General features: G+C 45.2%; 2 protein-coding genes and 2 pseudogenes across 5 annotated transcripts in view; 3 read left to right on the top strand and 1 right to left on the bottom strand.

Moving 5' to 3' along the window:
* The first annotated feature begins 9,210 nt into the window (after positions 1–9,210).
* On the top strand, positions 9,211–10,689 carry LOC126956488 (mitochondrial fission factor-like; annotated as a pseudogene). The gene has a single exon (XR_007726394.1). The product of XR_007726394.1 is annotated as a mitochondrial fission factor-like (transcript).
* Positions 10,690–10,849: 160 nt separating this feature from the next.
* LOC126956487 (uncharacterized) lies at positions 10,850–15,477 on the top strand. Of its 3 annotated transcripts, none has more exons than XM_050793480.1 (2): positions 10,850–11,585; positions 15,383–15,477. In XM_050793480.1, exons 1-2 carry the CDS (start codon positions 11,010–11,012, stop codon positions 15,446–15,448), a joined length of 642 nt encoding a protein of 213 aa, XP_050649437.1. In that variant the 5' UTR covers positions 10,850–11,009; the 3' UTR covers positions 15,449–15,477. The 3 variants fall into 3 exon arrangements, with proteins under 3 accessions (XP_050649437.1, XP_050649436.1, XP_050649435.1); XM_050793479.1 differs by having other exon boundaries at positions 10,850–11,810; XM_050793478.1 differs by having other exon boundaries at positions 10,850–12,597; positions 15,383–15,471.
* The window catches only part of LOC126956498 (uncharacterized), a 35,075-nt gene continuing 28,175 nt past the window's right edge, over positions 12,729–19,628 (bottom strand). Inside the window, exon 2 of the mRNA XM_050793489.1 lies at positions 12,729–13,535. The gene's annotated coding sequence lies outside the window, so the exon portion shown is untranslated. The remainder of the gene's footprint in view (positions 13,536–19,628) is intronic.
* On the top strand, positions 15,459–16,279 carry LOC126956493 (annexin-2 receptor-like; annotated as a pseudogene).

The raw sequence follows: 19,628 nt of genomic DNA, 5'->3' as shown, positions 1-19,628 counted from the left end.
CAAACTGAAACTCTATACCCATAAACAAAAACTGCTCATTACCCACTCCCTCCAGTTCTTGCAAACCACCATTCTACTTTGTTTCTATAAATCTGTCTACTCTAGGTACCTCACACAAGTGAATCATGCAGTATTTTTGTCTCTATAAATTTGTCTACTCTACGTACCTCACACAAGTGAATCATGCAGTATTTGTCCTTTTTGACTGGCTTGTTTCACTTAACCTGTTATCCTCTGGGTAAATCCATATTGCAGCATATGTCAGAATGTTCTTCCTTTTAGAGGCTGAATAATGTTCCCTTGGATATATATATTCCATTATGTTTATTCATTCATCCATTGATGGACACCTGGATTTCCTCCATTTTTTGGCTTTTGTGAATAGTGCTTTTATGAACACAGGTTTATAAATATCTATTCAAATGCCTGCTTTCAAATGTCTGTGTATATCCCCAGCAGGAGAATTGCTGGATTACATGCTAATTCTATTTTTGGAGGAACTGTTATGCTATTTTCCATAGTGGCTGCATCATTTTATATTCCTGACAACAGTGCACAAAGATTCCAAGTGCTCCACATACATACTAACGCTTATCTTCTGTTTTTTTGTTTTTTGTTTTTTAAATAATAGTCATCCCAGTGGGTGGGAGGTGGTTATATTCACTTTTGCACTTGGAAAACTGGCAACAAAAGCCAAGGGCATGGCAAAGTGTAATAAAATGTGTAAAAAAAATCAAAAAAAAAAAAAAAAGCCGGGCACAGTGGCTCACGCCTGTAATCCCAGCACTTTGGGGAGCCGAGGTGGGAGGATCACGAGGTCAGGAGATCGAGACTATCCTGGCTAATATGGTGAAACCCCGTCTCTACTAAAAATACAAAAAATTAGCCGGGCGTGGTGGCGGGCACCTGTAGTCCCAGCTACTTGGGAGGCTGAGGCAGGAGAATGGCAAGAACCCGGGAGGCAGAGCTTAAAGTGAGCCGGGATTGCGCCACGGCACTCCAGCCCGGGCGACAGAGTGAGACTCATCTCAAAAAAAAAAAATTACTTACTTTGAATTTAGTGGTGTTTGAGCCAGGAGATGTGCCGACTACCTCAGCTTCTCAATAGGAAGCTATGGCTCTGGGAGGTGCCTCATCTCTCTTTAGAAGGTTTCACAGGAAATAGTAAGAAAGGGTGAAAAGAAAGGCGGAGTGTGGTCGCTCACACCTGTAATCCCAGCACTTTGGGAGGCCAAGGCGGGCGGATCACCTGAGGTCAGGAGTTCAAGACAAGCCTGGCCAACATGGTGAAACCATGTCTCTACTAAAAACATAAAAATTAGCTGGGTGTGGTTGTGGGCACCTGTAATCCCAGCTACTTGGGAGGCTGAGGCAGGAGAATTGCTTGAATCCGGATGGAGGTTGCAGTGAGCCGACACAGTGCCACTGCACTCCAGCCTGGGCAACACAGTGAGACTTCATCAGAAAAAAAACCACAAAAAAGCACCTAGATACTTTCCATTCCCTTATTTTGCTTTCTGATCCGTAAATGTTTTCTTTTTTTATTCTCCAAGACACCAAGAAATAAATTTTTTAAAAAATTCTGCAAGTTACTTAAGTTTTTAAAAGATCTGTTTATATAAGACCTGAATGAAAAATACAAGTTAGTTTTAATTATTATTTATTCTTAATCATTTTGTATTTTTTCTTGTATTATTTTATTTGTTTGTGTGGTTTTTTTTGTTGTTGTTGTTTTTGTTTTTGTTTTGAGATGGAGTCTCACTCTGTTGCCCAGCCTGTAGTGCTGTGGACCGATCTCGGCTCACAGCAACCTCCACTTCCTGGATTCAAGCGATTCTCCTGGCTCAGCCTCCCAAGTACCTGGGATTACAGGTGGGCACCACCACCCCCAGTTAATTTTTGTGTTTTTTAATAGAGATGGGATCTCAACATGTTGGCCAGTCTGGTCTCAAACTCTTGACCTCAAGCGATCCACCCGCCTTGGGCTCCCGAAATACTGGGATTACAGGCATGAGCCACCACACCTGGCCTTACTTGTTTATTTTAAAGATGGGAGTCTTACTGTGCTTCCTTATTTGTTTATTTTAAAGATGGGAGTCTTACTGTGCTGCCCAGCCTGGTCTCAAACTCCTGGACTGAAACAGTGCTCCCACCTCAGCCTCCTGAGTAGCTGCTACTGCAGTACTACAGGCAAGAGCCACCACACCCAGCTCCTTAGATGTTTTCAGTGTAAATTTCTTACAAAACTTTTTTTTTTTTTTTTTGAGACGGAGTCTCGCTGTGTCGCCCAGGCTGGAGTGCAGTGGCCGGATCTCAGCTCACTGCAAGCTCTGCCTCCCAGGTTTTTACGCCATTCTCCTGCCTCAGCCTCCTGAGTAGCCGGGACTACAGGTGCCCGCCACCTCGCCCGGCTAGTTTTTTGTATTTTTTAGTAGAGACGGGGTTTCACCGTGTTAGCCAGGATGGTCTCGAACTCCTGACCTCGTGATCCGCCCATCTCGGCCTCCCAAAGTGCTGGGATTACAGGCTTGAGCCACCGCGCCCGGCCTTACAAAACTTTTATAGGGGCTTTTCCTTTTTAAAACAAACAAACAAACAAACAAAAAACTGGCCATTAGAAGTATGACATTGAGTAAGAGAGCAATCATTGTCCTTATTTTAAGATATGTTTTCATAACTGGTACATGCACTTATATTTGTTTATCCACTTGTTTATAATACTGCATTAAACACTAAAATTGACAGAGTCTATTTTTTTTTTTTTTTTTTTTTTTTTGGAGACAGAGTCTTGCTCTGTCGTCCAGGCTGGAGTGCAGTGGCATAATCTTGGCTCACTGTAACCTCCACCTCCCAGGTTCAAGCAATTCTCCTTCCTCAGTCTCCTAAGTAGCTGGGATTACAGGCGTATGCCACCACGCCCAGGTAATTTTTTTCTTTTTTGAGATGGAGTCTTGCTCTGTTGCCCAGGCTGGTGTGCAGTGGCACGATCTCCACTCACTGCAAGGTCCGCCTCCTAGGTTCATGCCATTCTCCTGCCTCAGCCTCCTGAGTAACTGGGACTACAGGCACCCGCCACCACGCCCGGCTAATTTTTAGTAGAGACGGGGTTTCACCATGTTGGTCTCAATTTCCTGACCTCGTGATCCACCCGCCTCTGCCTCCCAAAGTATTGGGATTACAGGCGTGAGCCACCGCCCCCGACCAATTTTTGTATTTTTACTAGAGACGAGGTTTCACCATGTTAGTCAGGCTGGTCTCAAACTTCTGATCTCAGGTGATCTGCCCACTTTGGCCTCCCAAAGTGCTAGGATTACAGACATGAGCCACTGTGCCCAGCCCACAGTCTAATTTTAAACAGTTATTACTTCAGAGACACATGGTATCCATTTTGTGTTGTTCAATTTCTCTCATTCCAGCTCCCTTTACATATCTTGTTTTAAAATATTATGTTTTCCCCATTCCATCCTGCCTTCTAAAACCATCTCATCATAACCTCAAGTCTTTCTGGCCCTGTATGCTATATTTTCTGATATCATTTCCAATTTTCTTATCCTTTCCTGTGATTTCCATTTTTTGCAATTCATCTTTGAAAAATTGTAGAGTTTGGCAATCTTCTCGTTTTGTTTTTGTTGTGCCTGTGATGATTTTTTCAATGTCTTTCCTTTAAGCTCTGTTGGACTTGAGCGCCTGTGATTTCTAAAGTCGTTTCCAACAATCTGATTCTATGCTGCCCTCAAAGCCCTCATCTCTATGGCTAACATAGGAAATGAAAGCTCAGTTCCCAGAGTACCCAAATGCCAGCCACTGTCATCTGGATGGAGCTCTGGAAACTGAACTGTTCTTTATTTTGGAGGCCACATTGACTGTTTCCTTTGTGGCTAAAATAATCAGTGAAGATAGGGAGGAAAAGAAAAGCAGACTGAGACTTCAGAACAGGAAGTGAGAATGGTCACATGGGAAGCTTGCTCCATGTATAAATCACAAAAACACTTTCCAAACCTACTTCGAAAATGTATTGCCATTCTCTTATACTGATAATTGATGTTTAATCAATCTAACAAGAAGTGCAGTCTGGGCGTGGTGGCTCACACTTGTAATCCCAGCACTTGGGAGGCTGAGGTGGGCGGATCACCGAAGGTCAGGGGTTTGAGACCAATATGGAGAAACCCTGTCTCTATTAAAAATACAAAATCAGCTAGGCATGGTGGCACATGCCTGTAATTCCAGCTACTCGAGAGGCTCAGGCAGGAGAATCGCTTGAACCCAGTCGACAGAGGTTGCAGTGAGCTGAGATCTCACCATTGCACTCCAGCCTGGGCAACAAGAGCGAAACTCTATCTCAAAAAAAAAAAAAAACAAAACTGCATTTAAAAAAACTGCTATTCCTGCCTTCCAATTAGATAGTAGCACCTAAGCTCCCCTATATTCAAGTTTAGAACTCTCTCTGTGTGAAAGGAAAATGGCCTCATAGCTGACAAAATTAATGCCAACATTGAGTTTCTGGGTTTTAGTTTCTCATATCTAAGGTGACAAAAAAGTTTTAGTGTCCAAAGGGTGATTGCTACTACATGTTTTTTCATCTCTTTCTGAAGACACCCACTTTTCTGTGCCTGTCACACTGCAGGTTGAAGCTATGGAGATGCATAAATCTTTGCCCTGGGATATCTGCGGGAAGGAGTGAGTGTCAGATGCCGCAGGCCCTGAGATGGTAGAGACCGTGAGAGCATAGCCCCCCTGGGACAAGTATGCACCAGTGACATACTTGAGCCTTCAGTGTTGCTGGATTTCAAAATCTTGCTGGATATTTAGTTTTGCTGGACCCAATCCATGCGGATTCTTGAGGCTGGCGGGCCCCAGGTTGGAAGAATTCTCCAACTGCTGGGAATGTCCAACCCGGAGATAATGCCCTGGAATGCCATGGTTGTCAATTCAAAAAGCACAGGTCTGGGGATCTTCCTCATGTCAGCCTACATTTAATTTCCAACTCCACCCTGTTAATGTAAAATTCAGAGCATTGTAGGAATATTTATTGATGATTGCTCTCTGCTCTCAGCAGGGAGGCCAAGCTCAGTTTCAAGAGAACCCCAGGACAGTGGACCACTGCCCCTTCCCACCCTGTTGGTATCCATAGCTATTCAAAGGCTCCCTGAAGTTCAGCCTCCAGCTCTGACCTGGTTCCCGGCCCCTTTCATGCCCCTGCTGACCTATATGTGCTTCCAATCCTGACTCTACCCACCCAAAATCAATTCCACAGGTGGAAAATATGAAAGAAGGCTTTAATAATCATGTACAAAGAAATATGAATTATGAGCAGACCTAAAATTAAAGGGTTTTTTTTGCATATTATTGATTGTGTGAATAGAATTTTTCCAAATGAAACACCTTGAGGGCATTGAGAAGATGAAGAACAAAATATGGAAGGATCTCCACTGCAGAGACTTCCAGCTCCAGGCAGGGCACAGTCCTATGAAAGTCAACTAGAACAGCATGAGGGCCTCCACTGGGGTGCATGAGCTCCTTCCAGGGCATCATTTGAAAAGGGTGGTGCTATGAGCTATGAGCTATGAGCTATGAGCAAGTTCCTTTCTTTTCTGAGTTCCAGTCTGTCTTAAGCCTTAGTTTTCAGCCATTTCTTATGGGCAGCCTGGGCTCTTAGGCTTGCTCTGGGCATCTATCTGTCCACCTTTGTTGACTGTATCTCCTGGCTGGTTCAGGACCCATTAGGCTGTGTTATCTATAGCCCTACACTTATTTTTCAAGTGAGCGTAGCTCTTCTGTGATTTCAGCCATTGGTCCCTAGACATATGGGTCTCAACAGCATTTTTGTCCCCTTTAAACTCCAAGAATGACTTTAGCCTATGTAAGCACAGCCTGAATGCACTGCAGTTCATATTTGGACAGAACTGGGGACGTTGGCAGTGGTGGCTCAGTGCAGTGAAGCTGTCCAGTGCCCAGTCCCTGCTTATTTTAGGTTTAGGTCAGGTGGCATGTGGGCTCTGGACATGTTGCTTTCAAGACAGTTCTTCCAAAGATGATGAATGGAACCCCATATTTTAATCTCCTGATCAGGCCAACCTATATGGCTGGTCTAGGAAAGGCAGTAAATGATTCAGTTCAGTACTGAATGTGCTTTTATAATGTGTTCTGTCTTATATAGAATGGCAGACACCAAAGTCCAAACACTTGGGAGATGATCACTCATTTGCCTGGAAAATTTTCTTCAGGACTTAATACAATTAAGGTGAAAATTGTATTTTTCAGAAAGACACAGTTGAAAGTCAAAAGGGTTGTTATGATTGAATCAGGCAAGAACAGGGTAAATGAGGGAAATTCCATGGGAAATAGAGTACAGTTACTGCCGGTGTCCATTGTAGGGGAGAAAAAATACTACTTTTTCCTCACCCATTGCAAGGGCCATGGCTGACACTCTCATAACAAAACACAGATTAACAAGAGAAAAGCACACACAAATTATTTAACAAAGTTTTCTATGACAAGGGAGGCCTCAGAAATGAAGACCAAAGACCCAGTGAAAAGTATGTATTTTTATGCTTGGATTCTATGGACAGTCATGTAGAAGTATGATTGGACAAAAAGTGTATTATCTAGTGCTATTAAATTGGGTGCTGGGGAACCCAGAAATGGTGGTCTGTTCAGATGCTTTTTGGCCTCTGTGTCCAGGGATGGACCCTTTGGAATGAGGGTTTATGCCCTACCTTCAGGGGAGGTAGGCCAGATAATTCTTTAATGGCCAGCTACCACAGAGAAAGGCATAGTGTGTATGGCAGTAGTGAACTCGCTTCTGTGGTTTTCTTAATTGCCAAGGTACAATGAAACCTCCTTATGAAGTTTTACAGTTCACGATCTGGGTCTCTGTGTTATCCAGTTAGTCATTAAATGAGTCTCTCAGTCCTGAGAATAGGTCAGCTCAGTTAAACAGTTAACAGGACTGTCTCAAGTCAGGTGGTGGGATTGCAGAATGGCTTCCACCAAAGTTAGGCCTGTATATGACACAAGCAATCATTCATTTAGTTAGAGTTATTTCTGGCTGGGCACGGTGGCTCATGCCTGTAATCCCAGCACTTTGGGAGGCCGAGGCGGGTGGATCACAAGGGCAGGAGTTCGAGACCAGCCTGGCCAATATGGTGAAACCCCGTGTCTACTAAAAATACAAAAATTAGCCAAGCGGGTAGTGGCGCCTGTAGTCTCAGCTACTTGGGAGGCTGAGGCAGGAGAATCACTGGAACACAAGAGGCGGAGGTTGCAGTGAGCCAAGATCGCGCCATTGCACTCCAGCCTGGGCGACAGAGTGAGACTCCATTTCAAAAAAAAAAGAGTTATTTCTATTGAAACAAAAGAAAAACAAAGGTTACTGGTTAGAACCATCTATTAACTCAGTTTGTTGAGTCCAGAGGGCAGCCAGTTGAGAAATTTCTAGATGTTTAGCTTGAATTATCTTCAGTTTGAATGGGGGCAGGCAGTGGCAATCTGACAGAATTTCCTGGTTTGGAGTTTGCATGAGGTGTTCTGGTGAAATTCCTGAGTAGTCCATACATGAGTTGTGGTGATTTCTCTGCAGTCTACATTAAACCATCCAGCTTCAGTTTACAAGACTTCAGGAAAAGTGTAGTTTAGTTTTAGCAATTCCAAGTCAGAAGGGTAGAAGAAAAATCTGAAATATTAGTTTGAAGAGCCATACTGAGCCTGTTTTGGTTTTTTGTTTTTTTTTTTGGAGACAGAGCCTCACTTTGTCATCTAGACTGTAGTGCAGTGGCACGAACACGGATTACTGCAGCCTCCACCTCCCTGGTTCAAGCAATCCTTCTACCTCAGCTTTCCAAGTGGCTTGGACCACAGGCATGTGCCACCATGTACTTTTTGTAAAGATGGGGTTTTGCCACGTTACCCAGGTTGGTCTCGAACTCCTGGGCTCAAATGATCCTCCAGCCTTGGCCTCCCTAAGTGCTGGGATTACAGGCCTTAGCCATGGTGCCCAGCCCATAGCCAGATCTTAAAGGCAGCAAATAAATCAAGATCCAGTCTCGATTTCAGGTAAATGACAGAACCTCAAAAACAATGGGCTAGAATCTAATAATAGGTACACTCTAGGGTTTTATTCTAAAATTTTTCTCTCTCTAATTACCCCCATTTCTATCAAACATCATCAAAGTATTTTGTTGTTGTTGTTGTTGTTTTGTTTTGTGTTGAGATGGAGTTTTGCTTTTGTTGCCCAGGCTGGAATGCAGTGGCACGATCTCAGCTCACTGCAACTTCTCTGCCTCCTACGTTCCAGCAATTCTCCTACCTCAGCCTCCCAAGTAGCTGGGACTACAGGCTCATGCCACCATGCCTGGCTAATTTTTGTATTTTTGGTAGAGACAGGGTTTCACCATATTGGTCAGGCTGGTCTTGAGCTCCTGATCTCAAGTTATCTGCCCGCGTTGGCCTCCCAAAGTGCTGGGATTACGGGCCTGAGCCACCGGGCCCAACCATCAAAGTATTAATAAGAGTAATTTTTTTTTTTTTTGAGATGGAGTTTCACTCTTGTCACCCAGACTGGAGTGCAATGGTGTGACCTCTGCTCACTGCAACCTCCGCCTCCCGGGTTTAAGCATTTCTCCCCTGAGTAGGTGGGATTACAGGCACCCGCCACCATGCCCGGCTAATTTTTGTATTTTTAGTAGAAATGGGGTTTCACTATGTTGACCAGGCTAGTCTCAAACTCCTGACTTCACGTGATCCTTCCACCTCGGCCTCCCAAAGTGCTGGGATTGCAGGCGTGAGCCACCGCGCCTGGCCAAGTAATTTATTTACAAAATAAAGTTAGTGTCATTAAACTTGGCCTAATTATGTACACAAGTGCGGCTGGAATAGTGGTTTACCACATAGGCTCTCTTTAAGTTTCTGGACCTTATCATAAGGAATCTTAAATTACACTTTAAAAACCCTCTCATGGCTAGGAAACCAAGGCAAGATCTTGCTATCATACTTTGCCTGCAATACCTATAGATTTGGGTGAATTCTCCTTTTGTCAAAGGCCTCCAAATATCCTGATGTTCCTAGGCCTGCCAGGAAGTGGCATTTCTTACTCACCTGTAAGGCCAGGAACCCTTTTAAGCCAGGCCAGTTTTTCATGTCTGAGTGTGTTGTTTCTGTTCCTAAAAACCACGAAAGAGCTTTCGCTCATCTGCCCTGGCCCTCTGCGGACCGCTCCGCCCGTGCTGTGCCTGGGCGCCGGGGTGCTCTCGGCCAGCGGCCTCTGGGAGCGCCCACTGGAGTGCCCCAGGAGCCGGAAGGCGGCGGTCCTCGCCAGGACCCTCCTGTGGGCCCAGGGGGACAAAAGTGGCTCTCAATCCAGCACGTGCACATTGAAGCAAGTTTAAGGATTTAACATGAAGCACAGAAGCAGATAGTGCCTAACAGCAAGCGGTAGTTGGTACATATTTGGTGAATGGGTCAGCACTTCCTTCTCTCACTGCTGCTGAGATGGCAGAAATTAGTCGAATTCAGTACAAAATGCAATATACTGAAGGCATTAGTCAGCGAATGAAGGTCCCAGAAAAGTTAAAAGTAGCATCGCCAAACGCCGACCTGGAACAAGGATTCCAAGGAGTTCCAAATGCTAGTGTGATAATGCAGGTCCTGGAGTGGATTGTTGTCGCAGAAAATAATGAATATGTATCATTTTCAAGACTAGCAGATTTTGACCTTATTCAGTCAACTCCCTTTAAATCCCTGACACTAAAAACACCACCTCATGTACTTACACTAAGTGAAAGACCACTAGATTTTCTGGATTTAGAAAGACCTGCAAAACCCCTCAAAATGAAGAAATCCGTGCAGTTTGGCAAACTAAAAAGAGAGCGGTCTATGAGTGAAAATGCTGTTCGCCAAAATGGATAGCTGGTCAGAGATGATTCTCTGTATGGCATTTCAAATATAGATACAACAATTGAAGTAACGTCAGATGACCTAACTGTTGTAAATGCAGCTTCACCAAAACGACAGATAATCAAACTAAATAGACGTTTACAACTTCTGGAAGAGGAAAACAGAGAACGTGCTAAAAGAGAAATGGTCACGCATTCAATTACTGTAGCTCTCTGGCTGCTTAATAGCTGGCTCTTGTTTCGCCGCTAGAGGTAACATCAGCTTTCAAAAGTATTGTCTCAGCAGCTGGAAATATAAAAGATTTGCAAACTTCAAAAACAATATGAAAGAAATAAAACAGTGATATTACATTCAAGATGGTAACTCTAAATCTTTATTCTAACGATGGAAATATATCTTGGGTTTAATCCTGGTCTCCAGAATTTACCCAAGGCCACAAGAAAATAACAGCATGACACTATCTAAAAAAGAAAGAAAAACAAAACAAAACAAAACCGAAACCAGACTTTCCTAAGCTTTAGGGGACAGACATGAGAATCGAGAGTGGGTAGAGCTGGCAGTACTTTGGTGGCACCGATCGCGCAGTTGGTCGGTGACTGTACCGCTCCTTTCCTGGCTCCAGCGGTTTCTCAATGCCATCGCCACTCCTCTGTCAGAGTTACCGGATGCTCTCTGGCGGCAACATTATTTGCGCCAAAAGTTGTCTTTTGCAACAGCACAGGCATTTGCTGCGGGCAGGTGCTTGTTGGGTCCCAGGGCAGCTGGTTTCACAACTTCGCTGGTGTCTCCCCCCACAACCTCCCCCGCCTGCGCCACGTAGCATAAATCGGTGAATTGAGTCGGCAGTTTCCCCACAGCACCTTCGCCGGTAGCAACCTGCGAAGCCAGTGGATACAGTGGCGGCTAGGTTAATTTCACCGAGTCTGGTGTTTCTCGGTACCCGCACCGCTCTGCGCTTTGTGCCGGCCCCGGCCTGTCTCAGCACCGTTGGGTGCTTCCTAAAAGCGTTTGTCTGTGGTGGGTCTGATAGCTGCTGTGGGAGGACTGTTTTCAGAAGTTTCTAGTAGAGCCCAACTGGCGCTTTCTCAATCGTCGAACCACTGGTTGCGCGGAGCTGGATGTACTTTAGTGACAGCGCATGTTTCTCTGTGCCATCCCCATGGGTGTCGTCCAAACCGCAGTGTGTGTTTCGCTGGCACCATCGCCATATGGGTAACCTCCTTCAGTGGCTGCGCTGGTCCCTGCAACAAGTCTCCGTTTCTTATCCGCACTTTCTCCCAGAGAGCCAACCAGACACTTTTCCCCTTGTGTCTACTGCTAGTTGTGCTGTGCACAGTTTCCTGGTCTCTGTGCGTCGCTTTCTCCATCCGAGGCCCTCTAGTGCAGGCTTCACGGTCGCAGGACCCAGTGTTCCCATTGACTGTTTCGCCAGCGGTGCCGAGCCGCAGGTTTTTCTGTCACAGCACTTGTTGTACGGAGTTTCTTGGTGGCCGAACCTCTCTTTTTTTCTGAGTCGATGGTTTCTTGGTGACAGCACCATTGGTTTCATCAAAACGAATGTTGTCCTTGACAACCCAGTCGGCTGCCGGCACTCACAGGCTCCCAGTACTGCCATCTCACCAAGCCGAGGTCTCCTGGTCGCGGCACAGCTCGTTGGTGGGAGCCTTCATTTCCTCGATGGCGGCAGCAATCAGGTAGCCAATCTGAGGGATGCCGCGTCGCAGCTGCTCCAGTTGCATCGAGTCTGGTGTTCCCGGAGGAGGCGGCGCTGGCTGGGGGGAGCCCGCCGCTTCTCAGAGACGGTGGCAGGGGAGCTGCGCGGGCGCGGTCTCTTCCCAGCGCCTCCAGCGCCGCTGCACCGGCTCTGACTCGGCCTCCAGAAGTCCGCTCGCGCCTCTGTCGCAGGACCCTGCGGTTTCGTGAGTCGTTGGCTTCTTGGTTTTAGCAAGTTTCGATTTCGCGGTACCTGCCGTTTCTGCCTCTGTTCAAAGTCGAGGAATAGCCAAAATGTGATTTCTCAGCCCAAGGAAGTCCCGACTTAGGACAAACACTGGTCTAGCCCTGGCTGTGATTTCTAGGTCGTAGGAAGTCACTGTTTCGTCCTAGAAAGGCAGAGTTACCCTATGACTCCCCCCACCCCCTTTATTTTTTCCCCAGCAGCTTCGGGTTTCCTGTAGGCTCGGATTTCTCATCAAACAATCCCGGAGTTAGCCCTGCCTCAAGTTTCTTGGTCCTAGCAAGTTACGGTTTCGTACTAGTAAGCCCTGCTTTAGCTGTGCAGGGGATGTTTAACTCCTGTAGAAATCTGTGTAACAGCAATTGCGATTTTTTTTAGGTTTAGTGATGACCAGTTTAACAATGCCGGGGAGCTCTTATATCATGTTTGGTTTCGCAATAGCAGGTCCCGCCTTAGCTATTCCTGTGTTTTTAAAACTCCCCTGGAAGTCAGGAAATGCCGGCCAATGCGATTTCTCCGTTTTACCAAGCTCTGTTTGACAGTAGCAAATCTCGTTCAACTCGACTTTTTCTCTTGTGGACCAAGTAGGGATATACCAGCTCCTGCGATTTTTCACTAGTAGTTAAACAGGTTTAACCACGACTGGTTTGTTTTTGTTTTTGTTGAAGGAAATTTAGACTTAGGTGTAATACGTACGGGTTCAGCTCTGACATAGATATCCTAATTGTAGGACTGCATCGTTTCGCAAGGTTAGTAATTTCTTTGTAAGGTTGATTCTTTGTAATTTTTGCTTTTTTGTGTCTTTTGCTCTGAGAACGATGTTACCAGTGTGTTTGCTTTTTCATTTTTACTTGCACTTTTGACTTTAATGATTTTAAAATTCTTTCTTTCTGTTCTCTTTTCTTTTCTTTCTTTCTTTCTTTTTTTTTTTTTTTTTTTTTTTTTTTTTGACAGAGTTTCGCTCTTGTTGCCCAGGCTGGTGCAATGGCACGATCTCATCTCACCACAACCTCCACCTCCCAGGTTCAAGCGATTCTCCTGCCTCAGCCTCCCGAGTAGCTGTTGACTACAGGTGCCCGCCACCACATCCGGCTGACTTTTTATATTTTTAGTAGAGATGGGGCTTCTCCATATTGGCCAGGCTGGTCTCAAACTCCTGACCTTAGGTGATCCACCTGCCCCGGCCTCCCAAAGTGCTGGGATTACAAGCGTGAACCACCATTTTATTTTAGCTACGCCTAAAATTTTAGCTACGCCTAAAATTAGATTTTTATTTAAATGTTATGTGGTTTTTTCTTTTAATTTTGAGAGTGTCTCAGCTTCGTGTTCCTCGACTTCCATTCTTTCAGTAGCTGGAGAGCCCAGCTCAATCTCAGTCTCGCTGGTGTTAAGTCCCGGGTTCTGTCTAGTGTCTGTGCTTCTTACGCGAAGCTGACGGATTAGCATCAGCACTTTTGCCAGTAGTGCTCACTTGGCGTTTTCTCAGTTGCTGCACCATTGTTAGCGCCTAAAGTGACGTTTTCCTTTCGCAGGACCGGCAAGTTCTTTGTGCTGTCACTTTCTGGGTTCTAGCACCGCTAGTATCTTGTAGGAACTTCCTGAAGCTTGTTTTTATGTCGCAGAACGGTGATTGCACGAGCCTCTGTACCTGCTAGTAATTCCGTAGTACCATTAGCCGGAGCCTTTTCTGTCACAACACATTAAAATGGGTTAAAATACATTAAACGGATTAAAACATATTAAAATGTCAAAAAACATTTCAACTGAGTCGGTTCATTCCTCCAGGCAGGATGTTCGGGTGGAGAAGCACCACCTTTTTCTAAGAGTCTGCAGATTCTCTCTAGCAGCACCGTTTGCGGTGCAAAAACGGGTATTTGTTTGGCAACACCAGCGCTATACGCTGGGTGCTGGCACTTGCTACGTTCAGTTTCTCGTTAGGGAGGTCATTAGTAGGGAAGAGCCCTAGCGCACAGTTTTCTGGTGGCAGCAGTGCTTATTGATTTTGTCCCCTGAAGCGCTCTTTAATCCCGGGGTTCTGTAGCACTATTTCTGTCTAAGGTTTGCTTAGTGTCCGTTTCATTTCGGTTTCTTTTCTCGCTATGTTTTTCCGTCGGAATTACGGTTATGGTTTTATGTACTCTCTAACATGTTACCGTTTTTCATGTGTCTACTAATTTTCGTACATTTGTTTTCTTTCCCCTCCCTCCCTCCCTCCTTTCCTTCCTTCCTTCCTTTCTTCCTTCCTTCCTTCCTTCTCGGCTTACTGTGATCTCCGCCTCACAGGTTCAAGCAATTCTCCTGCCTCAGACTCCTGAGTGGCTGGGATTACAGGCCCGCGCCACCATGCCTGGCTCATTTTTGTACTTTTAGTAGAGACGGGGTTTCACCATGTTGGTCAAACTGGTCTCAAACTCCTGACCTCGGCCTCCCAAAGTGCTGGGATTACAGGCGTCAGCCACCGCACCCAGCCTATTGAGTTTCTTAATATCTGGCTGGCCTCTGCCCACCGGCTCTGGAAAGCATAAATACCCAGAGTGAAGGGGTGACCAGCCCCTCCACAACCTGTGGGTGTTTCTCATCAGTTGGGATGAGAGACTGAGAAAAGAAATAAGACACAGAGACAAAGTATAGAGAAACAAAAGTGGGCCCAGGGGACCAGAGCTCAGCATAGGGAGGACCAGCGCCAGCACTGGTCTCTGAGTTCCCTCGGTATTTTTTGATCACTATCTCTACCATCTCAGAGAGGGGGATGTGGCAGGACTATAGGGTAATGGTGGAGAGTCAGCAGGAAAACATGTGAGTAAAGATCTCTGTGTCATAAATAAGTTTAAGGAAAGGTGCTGTGCCTTAATGTGCACGTAGGCCAGATTTATGTTTGACTTTACACAAACATCTCGGTGCATTAAGGAGCAGTATTGCCACCAGCGTGTCTCACCTCCAGCCATAAGGCAGTTTCCTCCTATCTCAGTAAATAGAACCTAAGACTGGGTTTTACACCAAGACATTCCATTCCCAGGGATGAGCTGGAGACAGATGCCTTCCTCTTATCTCAACTGCAAAGAGGCCTTCCTCTTTTACTAATCCTCCTCAGCACAGACCCTTTATGGGTGTTGGACTGACGGTCAGGTCTTTCCCTTCCCAGGAGGCCATATTTCAGGCTATCACATGGGGAGAAACCTTGGACAATACCTGGCTTTCCTAGGAAGAGGTCCCTGCGGCCTTCCGCAGTGTTTTGTGTCCCTGGGTACTCAAGGTTAGAGAATGGTGATGACTTTTACCAAGCATACTGCCTTCAAGCACTTTTTTTTTTTTTTTTTTTTTTAACAAAGCACATCCTGCACAACCCTAAATCCATTAAACCTTGAGTCAACACAGCACATGTCTCTGCAAGCGCAGGGTTGGGGCTAGTGTTGCAGATTAACAGGATCTCAAGGCAGAAGAATTTCTCTTAGTACAGAACAAAATGGAGTCTCCTATGTCTACTTCTTTCTACATGGATACAGTAACAGTCTGATCTCTTTTTTTCCCACACAGAGTAATGGTAGTGCTGAAGGCTGTCCCTCCTCGATCAGAGCAAACATTTGTTTCCTCCTGGTCTGAGGCTTAAGCAATGGAGCAACATTTTCTTGGCTGTGTGAAGCATGTTTCAGATTCCGCAGAGGTGGCGCCAGAGCCCCAGCCTCCGCCTATTGTGAGTTCAAAAGATTGTGGTCCCTGGCCTCTTTCTATGTATCCAGTAGCAGGAGAGTACTCATTGGACAGCTGTGATTTGGGACTGCTTTCCAATCCTTGCTGGCGGCTACCCGGAGTCTACCCGCAAAACGGACTCTTTCCAAGAGTTCAGGGCATCTTAGAACCAAGTACAGTGGAGCCCACGAGTTCAGTTGGCCCTGGACACAGAAGCTATAAGAGGCACCTGTAGAAGAGGTGGACAGCTCAGAGGAAGCCCACAGATTCACGCTCCAGCAGCTTCCCTGGTGCAGTCCTCCCCACTCCAGGGACAAATAGCATGAAACCCAGGCCTCTGAAGGCGGGCGCCTTTCAGGGTGCCGCCATCCACCTGTCTTGAAGTGGTGGTGCCACCACCCGGGTTTCTCAGGCTGCCTGGAGTGGATTCGTCACCTTGGTTGTGCCCATTCTCTGTACGCTGGGGGTGCTGCCCAGGGACCTTTGGAGCCAAGAAGCTTTAGATAGCAGCAGGAGCCATTTTGGATTCTCCTCCTTGAAAAGATTCTCAGTTACAAAATGTCTTTATTTAGAAAGTAAAAATACATTTAGATGTGCTTTCAGTGCTCATGGTCAATTTTAAAATTTTCTGTTTCCTGACGTTTCTCCATGGTGTCCGGTCGCTTACTGCAGTTTCTGTTTATTTTAAACATTTATGTGTATTTCATTATATGTTTCATTTAACAATTTTATTTCTATCCGTTTCAACTCTGAGAAATCTATTTTATGATTTTAGAATTATTCAGAGTGTTGGCATATTTAAACTTTGTTTTCCATTTTATTTTTAATTATATTTGTACTATTTTTCAAGTTATTGCTTTTAAGTATATCATGTTTGTTTTCATTTAATTTTATTTCACATCTTTGGGTTATTAGAACGTCTTTTTAATTACTAATTTTATTTTTGTTTTAACAGCTGCGTTTGTTTTTACAGTATAGCAATTCATTGTGTTTCACACTGAGGTATTTTATTCGCAGTCATAAGATTGAGGGGTTTGGCCGGGCACGGTGGCTCATACCTGTAATCCCAGCACTTTGGGAGGCCGAGGCGGACGAATCACGAGGTCAGGAGATCGAGATCATCCTGGCTAACACGGTGCAACCCTGTCTCTACTAAAAAATATATACACACACACACACACACACACACACACACAATTAGCCGGGGGTGGTGGTGGGCGCCTGTAGTCCCAGCTACTTGGGAGGCTGAGCCAGGAGAATGGCATGAAAACGGGAGGAACTAACAGTGAGCCGAGATCGCACCACTGCACTCCAGCCTGGGCGACAGAGCAAGATTCTGTCTCAAAAAAAAAAAAAAAAAGATTGAGGGGTTCATCAGTCTTTGCTATTTCTCATGGAAGGACCAGGCAATTACTTATATTAATACAACCACACCGATGACCACTTCTTAAGATTATTTTTTCAGACGGTGCGGCGTGGCTCATACCTGTAATCCCAGCAATTTGGGCTGCTGAAGCATGCGGATTGCTTGAGCGCGGGAGTTTGAGACCAGCCTGGGCGATATGGTGAGATTCGTTGCTACAAAAAATACAAAGATTAGCTGGGCATGATGGCATGCACCTGTAGTCTCAGGTACTCGGGAGACTGAGATGGGAGGGCCACTTGAGCTCAGGAGGTCTAGGCTGCAGTGAGTCGAGTTTCCGACACTGCAATCCAACAGAGCGAGACCCTGTCTCTAAATAAACAAATAAATAAATAAATAAGACTACTTATTCATGGGTCTTAGGTATAGCAGCACTTCCTGTTTCTTTTTCTTTGGAATAAATAGTGTGGTTTATAAGAAAACTGCCAATTATTTAATCATACCACAACTTGCTTTAGCAATTTCAGTAGGCCGAGGAGGTCTGGGTTGGCCCTGCCTGCTTTGTCTGCCTTGATGGGATTTTTAAACCTCCTACACATCAGAATATAGCCCTGATTTTGATTTCTCTGCACAGCGAGTCTGAATTTAAGTGGAACAAGTATCAGTTTATTTTGCCTGTGATAAAGGTGCTTAATCCTGCTTTTAAAATATCCTATTCTGAGCGAGTCCTGGGATAGGGATTTCTTATAGAGTAACAAGTTCATTTTTGGATTCTAAGTGCCCGCGGGAATGCAGTTTCTTAGCTCTTGCAAGTCCAGATTTAGTCCAAACCAATACTAGCATAACCATGCCTGTGACTTCTTAGTTTAGGTTTCATAATTTCTTATCCTGCTTTAGTTATGCCTATGAGTTTTAAACTGGATGTCGGGGCATGTCAGTGAAGAAGATCTTTTAGGAGTAGCAAGTGTTGGTTTAGCAGTGCCTGCAATCCGTTAGAAGTCCAGGTTTAGATCAAGCAGATATTGATATAGGCATGACAGCGATATTACAGCTGTGAAACCATACTGTTTAGAAGTGTTTGCATTTTCTTCTTTGCAGAGTCAGTTTTTTATGTTTTGCTTAGTTTTGATTTTCATTCAATGAATTTTTCCAAATGTATTTCTATTGTGTTATATTTTCAGGTAACTTGCCCTTTTAAAAAACAATTGTTGCTAATTTTTCTTTTGTCAGCCCTCAGCTTTATGCTGTCTGCTCTGTGTTGACCCATGATCCCTGGAAACTAAAAATTACTATTTTTGCCTAACAGGCCTTTTGTCAGTGGCATTACCACTAGTTTTGCCGCCAGATGCTCCTCATTGGCAGCACTGCCTGTTGCTTCTACAAAGGCTTGCGAGAGCCCAGGAAGTTGAGGCTCTGGGTGACCCCGTTTCCTCAGTTGCGTCTGAAATAGGTGCAACCACTCTGCAGGTTCCCGGTTTATTCGGCTGTGTTTTGGAACAAATACCGATTATTTCTGGGAATTGGGTGTTTGTCAGTGGCATTCCTTTTTCTTCAAAAGTGGCCACTTCTGGCTTCACTGCTTCTCAGCGACGTCAGATGCTTTTTCCGTGGCAGTACCGGTCGTTGCATGGAGTGGCCGGTTTCTCATTCGCACTTTGCCGGCTGGCAGTTACTCCTTGGAGGCGCCGCTCTTGGCAGACCCCCTTGGTTCTCAGTATCGGGTTTCTGTGTGCTGGCGTTTGTGGTGGTATTTCCGTCACAAACATTTGCATAGAGCCAGTGTTTTCTTGAGGACAATGCCATTCATTTCTCTAAAACCGGCTGTGTCTGGAACCGGCTATTGCTCTCTGTCACACAGTCCTTTGTGACAGCCAGTTGTTTCTAGGTTCCTGCACGGCTGTTGACTCCGTGGTAGCAACATTACACCCAGCACCGTTAGGTTAGGAGTTTCCAGACACAGTTTTGAGAGGTGCAGCAGGTCGGTGTTTTCTCGGTCGCAGTTTCTACTAGAGCGGAGCTGGTGGATTTAAGCGGAGGGGCCTAGCTGGATATTTCTCTGTAGCAGCCCATTTCAAAGTGTTCAAGTGGTCTATACTGAAATGCCCCCAATAGGCCGCCTTAAATATTTACTAGTAATAGTAGATCATCTTACCCACTGGGTAGAAGCCATTCCTTTCCCAAGTGCAACAGCCAGTAATGTAGTCAAAGCTCTATTGGAACATCATACCCAGGTTTGGACTAACAGAGAACATTGATTTGGATCATGGAACCCATTTCACTGCACACATTATTAAAGGACTAACCCAAGCACTAGGGATAAAATGGGAATATCATACTCCTTTGCACCCTCCCTCCTCAGGAAGAGTAGAAAGAATGAATCAAACTCTAAAGAATCATCTAACCAAATTAATATTAGAAACTCGGTTGTCATGGACAAAATGCCTTTCCATTGCTTTATTAAGGATCCAAACTGCCCCTTAGAAAGATCTGGGCCTGTCTCCCTATGAAATGCTTTATGGGTTGCCTTACCTAAACACTACTACTGACCTTCCCACATTTGAAACAAAAGATCAGTTCCTTAGAAATCATTTATTTGGTCTTTCTTCCACCCTTTCTACCCTCAGGACTCAAGGCTTTCTAGCACAGACTCCACCCCTCCAATTTCCAGTCCACCAACACCAACCCACAGATCACCTTCTGATCAAAGGCTGGAAAGAGGGAAAACTCGAA

Source organism: Macaca thibetana, chromosome 6, assembly GCF_024542745.1.
Source record: "Macaca thibetana thibetana isolate TM-01 chromosome 6, ASM2454274v1, whole genome shotgun sequence".
In the NCBI taxonomy this organism is placed as follows: domain Eukaryota; kingdom Metazoa; phylum Chordata; class Mammalia; order Primates; family Cercopithecidae; genus Macaca; species Macaca thibetana.
The sequence above is the reverse complement of the archived record's forward strand: the minus strand, read 5'-3'. Positions and strand labels throughout refer to the sequence as shown.

Coding starts and splice junctions, on each gene's coding strand:
- LOC126956487 (XM_050793479.1), top strand. CDS start 11,010: ATGTACTTTAGTGACAGCGCATGTTTCTCTGTGCCATCCCCATGGGTG.